Source organism: Carcharodon carcharias, chromosome 2 (genome assembly GCF_017639515.1).
Source record: "Carcharodon carcharias isolate sCarCar2 chromosome 2, sCarCar2.pri, whole genome shotgun sequence".
NCBI lineage: Eukaryota > Metazoa > Chordata > Chondrichthyes > Lamniformes > Lamnidae > Carcharodon > Carcharodon carcharias.
Window position 1 is genome coordinate 183007508 of NC_054468.1, and position 10631 is coordinate 183018138.

At 44.1% G+C, this 10631-nt stretch overlaps 1 protein-coding gene across 2 annotated transcripts in view; it reads right to left on the reverse strand.

Moving 5' to 3' along the window:
• The window catches only part of marc1 (mitochondrial amidoxime reducing component 1), a 39697-nt gene extending 37466 nt beyond the window's left edge, over positions 1-2231 (reverse strand). The window contains exon 1 of one of the 2 annotated variants that reach the window (XM_041178582.1): positions 1146-2231. In XM_041178582.1, the coding sequence (XP_041034516.1) occupies positions 1146-1423 (278 nt within the window). In that variant the 5' untranslated portion in view covers positions 1424-2231. The remainder of the gene's footprint in view (positions 1-1145) is intronic. The other variant, XM_041178572.1, reaches the window with a different exon arrangement.
• Positions 2232-10631: the final 8400 nt, after the last annotated feature.

Below are 10631 nucleotides of genomic sequence, written 5' to 3' on the forward strand. Positions count from 1 at the left end.
ATATTCTCTCACTGTATGTCTGAGGCCACATCCTCTACACTTCTGACCCTTGATTATTGCTATTCTACTGCTCAAGCCCACAACATAGAATGATCCTCCAATGCAGTACTGAGAGTGCTGCACTGTTAGAGGTGCCAACTTCTGGCTGATATGTTAACCCTAATTGGGTGGATGTAAAAGATCCCATGGCACTATTTCAAAAAATAGCAAGGAGTGATCCCTGGTGCACTGGAGAATATTTATTCCTTATGCAAAATCACAAAAACACATTACCTGGCCATTATCACATTTTCCAGAAGCTTGCTGTGCACATATTCGCTGCCAAATTTCCACCTTTACAACAGTAGTCACATGTCATAAAGTACTTAATTGGCTGGAAAATGCTTTGAGATGTCCAGTGGTCAAGAAAAGTGCAATATAGGTGCAAGTCTTTCTGGGCTTTTTTTCTGTCACTACTACCCTGCTCCTTTCAAAAAGTTGCTACCACTCTCACTTCATTCAAAAGCCTCTTTGGACTTGGCATATTTAACATGGGGTATTTTCAGTCTAGAGTTAGTCACTGGTGTGAAGAATATTATTCAGCACAATAGTGATGGTGAATAGGCCACATTGGCAGGCACCTTCACTGAAACCTCACACTAAGTATTTAGGAACAAGGGTAGCAGAATCGCTGAGATGATCAAATGAGTGAACCACGGCGCAAAGGATCCATTTTTAGTCAAGTTCTAAAAACCAAAACAAGACTTTTGTTCCAAATCAAAAGCTTTCCAAATTATCTTAACTAAAACTGATATTTGTGTTCAAATCTTTCCCCGGCATGTGTTTAAACGTGTTGTGACTAATACGCTAGCAGATGGATAAGCCTTTATGAAATACCTAACGATAGTATTTACTTAACAAAAAACTGTGACTTGCTCTGTTCGTGACGGTGTTAAAATGCCGCCGTTATCACCATAAAGGAACATTATGCCACGTTTATTGAAAACAAACAAACCGCGCCTTGTGAAAATAAATATAAGGCCAAACTTAGCAAGGCAGACACTTGAAATATCAAAATACGATTCTTAACAGAACATTTCAAGGCAGAGAATGGAAAATCAAGAACTTCTATTTGTTTAAGAGTACGGAATGAAGTGTTTGAATACCTGTCCTTCAGCGGGCCCTTCTTCAGTCCCAAATCAGTAATCTCCACCTCGGTCAAGGGGATTCCTTTGCATGATTTGACGGGGTAAATGAAGAGTCTGGAGACTTCGGCCACTTTGACTAGTTTAGTGTTGGGGGGGCCTTGTCGGTAGGCGTCCAGGAGACGTCTGACCCCGAACGTTGCCAGCCCCACTGCAGCCGCCACTCCGAGCCCCGCGGCCACCGCCACCGCCGTGCGCTTTGGGGTCATCAGTTCCCGCGCCTCCGCAAAGTGAGCCATCGAAGGCTAATACACACAACACCGGGCCGCGGCCACCAGAGCAACAGGTCAAGGCAGCGGGGGCGAACTCTGCGGGCAGCTCTTCTCCCACCTTCACTGATCCGTCGTCAGGCTGAAGTTGGCGCTGAACTTCCAGACAGCCCTGGCAAACTCGACGCTTAAACCCGGCTACTAGTTTTATGTCAGAAAAAGGGGTGTGTTTTCAGGCAGCCACGGTCCGTTTGTTTTGCGCTTCTCTGCTGTCTGCATTAAATTGACTCAATGTGTATATTGCTCGAATTCTGTTAGCATTGCCCAACTTAGATGAAACATTGAGCGATTGCGGGTTTTGTTTTCAGTAAATCCTCTTAATGGGTTCCAAATCCAATGTCCTTCTGGAATAAGGTCCAAATTTCAAACTACGCCGAAGTTATCGGGAACACTTTTAGCAATGAAGTTTCAGTAAATATACTTGAAAAGTGTTTCTCGACATTTGACGTAATCATGTCATTGGTCTGGCCAATGTTCTTGATGCAAAATTTGTTATTGTATCAACATCGGGAAAATCTAGAGATTTTCCATCAACATAACGGGAAGGCCGGAAATCTCAGCCAAGAAGGAACACATTACAGCTGTTATACGAGTTGCAGGACGTAGCCTCACCATGCTTTAACCCGTTTGCTGCTCCAAGTCACAGATTTCCTTTGGTTCTAATGAAAAGAACCAAGCTATCTTTCCTGGTAAATGTGAGAAGAAGCAATGCCGTATTTAAGGGCAAAGAACCATGAAAATTGCCTGGCCGCCCACGAATCTAAGCAGTGATAGTGCAGAGAAGAGCCCAATCCTTTGTCCATGCCTGAAAGTTAACTCACCCCTTAACATCACCTCCGCTTCACCCACACCTTACCTCACTGCCTCAACCACCAACCACCCCCCCCCCCCCCGCCATTTATCCCCAACCTCACACTCCACCTTGTCTCCCCTCAACCTCCACTTTACCTCGATTTATCCCACTTCACCTCCCCTGCACCCCCATCCACTCTACAAAATCTTCCTGTTGATAATTTTAGCTAAAAGGTCAGTGTGACAACAAAGTAAAATTTTTATTTGCAACCAGGTCAATCTTCAGGAAAAGTTATCAACGGGAAAAAGTACATACAATTTTGTATTATCTTCATTCATATTGTTAAATTGGAACTAAGTTAGAAAAAAAAACCTTGACCCTCCATTCTGGCAAACTCCCGCTCGATCTCCAACCTCTCTACCCAACGTCCGTAAACGTACTGTCGCCTCCCAAATTCATATCCAGCTTTCCTGGAACTCCATATTTAAATTCCTCCAATCAGGTTTCCAACCCTGTCACCGAAAGTCACAAGTGACTTCCTATTTGACTGACAAAGGTAAACTATCTCTCCTCATTCTTCTCGACCTATCTGCAGCCTTTGACATTATTGATCACACCATCTTCCTCCAATGCCTTTCCACCATCAATCATTTGGGTGGAACTGCATTCACCTATTCCATTCTTATATATGTAATCGTGGCCAGAAAATCATCTGCAATGGATTCTGTTCTTGCTCCTGTACAGTTACCTCTGGTGCCCCCTCCTATTTCTTATCTGCATGCTGCCACTCATTGACATCGGCCCAAATCTTCCTTTGTTCAGAATAGCGAAATGGGGACTTAAATTGCCGTTGTGCATCAAGACCCTTAGGAAGTCCTGGCACACGCACTTATGCTGCAATTGCCTGGGAAGTATAAACTCCCGATGGGCTGATTTGCACTGCCCTGAACGTTATGTAAAAGTTTCTGACACTGATTTCAGTGTCAATGACTTGGGCCATGTACACGGGACTTACCTGAATACTTACCCTGAAAATGTTAGGCTAGTTAAGATCTGGTATAACTCAGTGACTAGCCAGTGTAACTGAACTGAGCACCACAACTGACCTGACTACCGCCCCAAACTGACCCACTACCCACTCACTTACCCACTCACTCACCTGCCCACTCACCCACCCACTCATCCACTCACCCACTCACTCATTCACTAACTGATTGAAACACTTGAGACCTTTAAAAACTTACCTGAATACAGCAACTAGTTTCTTAAAAGGTAGGGGCATGTCCTCTCTCCCTCCATCTTCTCTTATGCTTACCCTGGAGAGCTGCACTGGTCCATTTCAGCTGCAGCTAGGATTGGAAGTCAAGCAGAAAATGAGCAATATTGTCGGGTTGCAGAAAACTTCGCAACCGATGGCAATGTGCCTAGCAGGGCAGGGGTGTCTTTCCAGTGAGGGGGATCGGGTTGGGGGTACGGCCCCTGCTACTGGGAAGGGCCACTGTGGGCCACGTTTTGCCCAAACAGGAGAGTCCCCCTGCTCCAAGCCCGCAGGCAGGCCACCAACTTTAACTGAGCATATCTCTCAATGTGCAGCATAAAATTCCAGCCATGCAATTAAAAAGACAGGATATGTGTCCCAGTAAGTATGGACCCTTATTGCAGCATCCATTGACAAAACAAATGGATTATTAAAATATGACAAATTAACTCAAAATCTGTTTACATTCTTCCTAAGTTAATTTTAAATAATATAGCATTATTCACATTGTTGGTGTATAAAAATAGCTGAAGTTTAATTAGTTTTAACAACACTATGATCTCTGTTCATTAACTTTAATGCAGATAACCTTAAAAATGGAGAATAGACGTGAAGAATTCTGATTTATAAGTTTAGAGTTCCAACTTCTTTACTGGGGTCAGTTTTTAGGAGTCACTTAAATGTTGTGGTCTTCAGAATTTCCATTATCTTCTGTGGGATGTTGAGAATGTTTTCAAAGTAGGAATCTGGATGTTTATTTGTGTAATAGTTCAAAAATATAATTGTTTTGAAGACTAAAATGTCTGCTTTGGCTTTTGCAATGTTGGGCACTAACCCAAATCTCTAAAGTGGCGCTTAGTTGACACAGACTTCCTGTTGAGTAACTCTTTCAAGTACGAACACATTTCCATCTGTTCCTATTCAGATGAAATTACATTGTTTCATAGTTTGCCATTGTGAGATTTGAACTCTTGATCTTGGGGTTACAAGCCCAGTACCATAACCACTTGGCTATTTAGGCCAAGCCTTCCTATTGAGTATTACACAGTTAGAAGTTATTTAATAATTGGCAGACCAGCAGACTAACATTAAGACTAACATAGTCCTCAACAGAAAAGGGAACAGAAGATTTTTTAGAGCACAAATTGTTCCAAACTAGAGACTTTGCAGCTTGGGTTTCCTAATCAGGTTTGCTTGATTTCAGAAAATACAAATCTAAAACTTGAGTAAATATTAGTCACACAGGATCACAACTTTTGTGCCCATCTCTTTTAGCTAAAGGAAACAGACATTTTTTGGCTAAAGGAAGCGGTCATTTTTGAACTGTTGCCTGCAAAAATTGCACCACAGTGTCATACACTCCATTTTCATAAATTGTAGGACTTCTTCTCCTTGCTAGTATAAAATATCCAGTGTTGTTAGGTGTCTGAAGTAAAAACAAGAGAATTTAAAGAGCCTAGTATCAGCATTTATAGCATCAGTTTAAAGTTTATTTTGGACTAATTTTTCAAGGTTTTATGCTGTCACTAACTGAGTAACTGGCTTTGTGCCACAGGACATTGTGCCATTTTCCCCATACCATTTCAGAGAAGGCAAAATGAGTTATCCATTGAGAATTTGTTTATTTGTTAGAAGAAGGAGTGCCTGAGCAGAAACTCAGCATTCACAAGGCAGTACGCACATACCAAAATCGACTGGCAGAGTTACCTTGTGCTTGCATTTGTTAGAAGAGATGTGCCTGAAGAGGCTTCAATTTACAAAGAATCTTTCATTTGCTTATTTATCTCATGTTGCACATGGTCCTACCACTGCTTAGACCACAGGCACTGCACTGTCAGCAGCTGATAAGGTCATAGACGTTCTTCTAAGCTATTCCAGGCCAGGGACACGGTTAAGATTAGACAATCAACTAGGCACAGATGCATTAAACAAGTAATGGACAATTGAAGGCAACATCATAGTACATTGCAATTTAATAGTGCAAGTTGCAAGTTGCGCTCCAGAACTTGAGGACAAAAATCATGGCTGACACTCCAATGCTGCATTGTTGGAGGTGCCACCTTTTGGATGAGAAATTAAATTGAGGCCCCATTTGCTCTTTCAGGTAGATGTAAAAGATCCAAAGGCACTATTTTGAAGAAGAGCTGGGAATTAACTTTGGTGATCTGGCCAACATATATCAATATCAAAAGACAGATTAACTGCTCATTATCACATTATTGTTTGTGGGAGCTCACTGAATGCAGATAGGCTGTTACTGGCTGTGTTTTCTACATTACAACAGTGACTACATATCAAAAAAGTTCTTCATTGGCTGTAAAGCTCCTTTGGGATAACCTGTGGTCATGAAAGGCACTATATAAATGCAAGGTTTTTGTACTCTTCACCATTTTATAGACGTGAATGCACATTTCCCTGGAGCTGCTTCAATGGTTTAAAGACTTTCCCTGATACCAACATTCTTTGATCCTCTGCAATCATTGCTGATGACATCTATGTAGCTTCCCAGAACATGAGCTAAGCATTGGCATAATGAGGTGCATTCATCCACCATAGAAATAACCAATCATGCCATTGGCATGTTGAAGGCATGCTTCAGCGTGCCTAAATCTACTTCTTGCCCAACTAAGCTCTCTAGAATCAGTTTTATGTGCTGCAAGCTAAGGAACTTTGCCTTATGAGAAAAAACCTGACCATGGAACCCCCAGAGAAACAAGGTTCCTAAAAGTGCAGCTTTCCGTTGAAAGCTAGGTGTAAAATAGGAGCTTTGACTGTTCTACCTTATGTTCCTTTTAGATAACTCAGTGGCAGGAGTGTATGAAGCAGCTGGCTACTGTGGTCCAATCAGAACATCCTATTAATGAGATGAACTCCATCTCATGAGCTAAGTCTTTGGATGGAATATTGCATACTGGAGTCTAAGTCCGGTGGTGGGTGGGAAAATCGGCTTGATTCCCACTGGGCGGCAGGATTGCAGAACACAAGCAATTTTCTACTGTTCAGCTCATTAATTATGCACCTGCAAGGAGCTCGGCAAATCCCATGGCAGGGTGGGCAGGAAGTCGCCAGCCCTGCCATTACCTCATGGGGTCCAAGGTCCAGGCACAATATTTAAAGGGCACCCAGACAGCCATTCATTCAATGCAGGTTAAGACACTTCCAGAGTCCTTGCAGCCTCAGCACATATTGGAGAAGTTGGCAGTTGTGAGCAACCACATCCTAGAACACATGAAGGCACCTCCAGCATTGCCATTTGCTCACCTCTAGATAAGAGCACTGCCAGCAATATACCCAAAGTTGGGCCAAAGCTCATCGTTGCAGCGGACCCTGATCAGCAGCACCTTGGCCTTCTAGAGGCCACATTGCCTCTTGCTGCTTAGGCCCTTGCTCCTCCTAGCCCTGTGTCAACCAGAGACAGGCCCTCCTTCTCATCTGGATGAGAGCCATTACCAAAGCAGGGAAGCCTGCAACCTGCATCATGACGCCTCAATGGATGTGTGAACAAACTGAAGTGATCCATGAAGTGAGCATGTCCTTTACAGGCTTCCCCCCATCTCAAAGCCAGAAGGCCAGTGCTAAGCCCTTCGGCTGGCCTCCAACTAGACATGGCATCCCCATATCACCCCTTCCAGGTGAAGGACATCCTGAAGGAACAGAGATGGGTGTTCCTCCTGTTCATACAATAATGAGTATGGAGACATTGCTCTTTAACCAGGGTGATGAGAGCCATGCACAAGAAGTCTCCTTGCCTCCATTACCCTTGAGACTCTGTAGAGAGACCATTGCCTTGGCAGCATAGAAAGACTAACCACATGAGCCCTTGTCAGCCATGACCATTCACCTGGGAGGTGGCAGTTTGGAGTCGTGAGTTGGCTGTCATCATGTACCTCCCTCTATTCACCCCTGCCTCTGACTGCAGCCGATGGCTAATGGCACAGAATGAACAGCAGCTCCACACATTGCTGGGATCTTGATGTTATGAGACCAATGAGTCAGCAACAAACCTGTTGCCATGCTGGCTTGACCATAGAGAGAACACAATTGTCATCCAGTTGCCTCATAATTATTAAGGTGACCCTTTAGTCAGCTACTTGTGCTGACGTTGAACTCCACCCAACCGAAAAACCCTCCACCTACTTTGAGGGATTTCACTGACTGACTAACTGCGTGGTCAAGGTCTGTTTGGAAAAATGGTGCACATCACCTTACAAACTTGCTCCACCACCTTCTATCCTCCCCCTGTCACCCACCAGCTTCCCCCCCATCACCAAAGACCAACCCAATATCAGCATTCCTCTGTCACCCTTAAACCTCCCTCCTGAACCCTATCACAATCCACCTCCACATGCCTTCCCTCCCCTCAGAGCCAACACCTGTTACCATCTCCATGCCCACGCTGCCCCTGCCCCCTCCTGTTAGCTGAACCACCTGTCTTGTCCCCCTCCACGACCACCCCCATGAGACCTTTACCGACAAACCCTCGCCCTGGACCTGCCACCCTACCACACTCCATTCCCCCTCTGACTGCAACTGTTTCCTCTTATCACCAGTACTCTGAGTTCACTGCCCAGGACCACATCGTTGACACCATCAACCCTGCTCTGAAAGACACTCCATTCCCCCTTCTCTGGACCCTCTACCCCCACCTTCCCCAGTAAGCCTGCCTCCCCTTTCCAGCCTTCGCTCCACCCTTCCACCCTTCCACCCTCCCCCTCCTTCCAGCCTTCACCTGCCTCCCATGTCCCACCTTGGTGCAGCTTTTGCTAATGGCACTCATGTGAAGTTATGCGAGGTCTTCAGGAAGGTGAAAGCAACATCTACTGACCTGAAAGTCATGGAAGAGTTGAACCTCACCAGGTACACGCTATTTATATGTAGTCAGAAAACTGAACTTTCAAAACTCCTGCTGGCAGGGAACTTAATTTAGGGGACAAACTTAATTCCAGCAGGGTGGCCTTTTAATTAGCATACGAGATGCTAATGAATGCAAATTAGGTTTCTGACATTGTTCGCTCGACCCGCCTTTAACCCACCGTGAAATTTGGGAGAACAAAATCCAAACAGTTTATCCAACTGTCAGGAAACAGACTTTTTGCCTCCCGCCAAATTAAGTGCCCCCGCCCACCACGATTCCTGCTGTTGGCAGGACAGGAAGATTCAATCGTTCCTGCTACATGCTGAGCCTCTTGTGCTGTTCCTTGGGCAGCTGACTCTGTAACTTTGCCACATATGCAGGCTACAGGGAGGAGTTGTTTTGCCATCATGTGCTACATTCTAAGAGATTGTACTCCAATCTCCTGGCTTCTGCTAGAATATTCCTTCATCTAAACTACAGTCTGCAACACCCTTTTAAGATCTTCTTTGCCTGCACTAATCCTTGATGTTCTACAAATATTGTTCTTTTTAAAGAAGATCAATGAGATCCAGATCATCAGGTTACTCAGCCACGACTATACAGCTTGAGCTTGAGATGACATCTTCCTCCTAATGTGTCATTCACTTAAAGCCTATTTGATATCCCCTCTTTCTCATTCTCTAACTTTCATGGTTGGACATCTCCAGCCAGTGCTTGGCAGCAATATAGTGAGTAAAGGCATGTGAAGTGCTAGCACAGTCACATGAACTGGGCTGGGGGCTACTGCCCTGGCAGCTGTCCAAGGCTGAATCTGACTATTCGCAACTTTATTGCTACAACTGATCTCAAGATGAACTTTCAATTATTTTGCCACATCATCACAAAGGCTAGCTATTAGCACCTCTGTTAACATTGTTCAACTCTGCCTCTGCCTCAGTTCATCTGCTGCTGAAACCCTCGTTTATGCCATGTTACCCCTCAACCTGATCATTTCAATGTATTTCCAACCGGTCTCCCATATTCTAGCCTCCATAATCTCGAGCTCTCACTCACACTTTATTAAATGCTTCAGTTGCTTATCTGGAATGCCCATGTGACAGTACAGTTACCTTGACATCCTGAGCATGTACTGGACGTGTTCTTTCACCACAACCTTACGTGCATTTGCTCCACCAAAAGCTTTGCAAAGAATGTCATTGATTAGTATATATGCCCAATATGGTCAGCATGTTAACACCTGGATTTTACTGCATGCCATGGTACCCGTTATCATTACAATATTTTTAAAGAAAAAGACAGCCTTTAGCACACGAGAGAAATCTTGACACCAAGTCCTGTTCATCCATCACCCCTCTACTCACTGACCTGCATTGGCTCTGGTTAAATTCTCATCCTTGTCCCCAATCCTTCTATGGCCTCGCCTCTCCAATAATGTAATTTTTTCCAATCCTATGTCTACATGAGATATCTGTGCTCATCTAATTCTGGCCTCTTAAGCATCCCCGATTTTAATTGTTTCACCACTGGCGGCCGTGCATTTAGCTGCCAAGAGCTCTGGAATTTCCTTCCTCAACCTTTCCACCTCTTTTTCTGTCTTTAACACGCTTCTTAAGGCCCAACTCTTTGATCAAGCTTTTGGTCATCTGCCCTAATAGCATCTCATTTGATTCAGTGTCAATTGTGAAGTGCCTTGGGAGATTTTACTGCTTTAAAGGTGCTATATAAATACAATTGTTGTTCCTGTATCCTGATGAGCAGTGTTCACTAGTAAATAAGTAGAAGAATGACATCAGGGTTTTATGACAAGGTTTTCTGACATTAATGTTCCATGCAATAGGATGAGAAGGAAAAGAAGGAGAAGCTCATCCCAAATCCAGATCTGGCATACACCCAGTTCACCATCTCTGATGGCCTGCCCAAATTACTGTGGCCTCCTCTTCCGGGATTTGCAAAGGTTCTTCCTCATTGGGAATGGGGGACTAAAGGTTTGGGAGCTGCTACCAGGGATAGATTTCTCTCAAGTGCCAAAGGCTGGTTTTTTCTTGAAAAATAATGCAATGATAATGGGTACCAGTGGCACGCAGTAAAATCCAGCATGCTGACCATAATGGGCATGTGTACCAATCAATTACATTCTTTGCAAAGCTTTTGTTGGGGCAAAAGCACATAAGGTTGTGGTAAAGGAACACATCCAGTACAAGTTCAAAATGTCCAGCGCATTGTACTGTCTCAAGGGCATTCCAGATAAGCAATTGAAGCATTTTAATAAAGT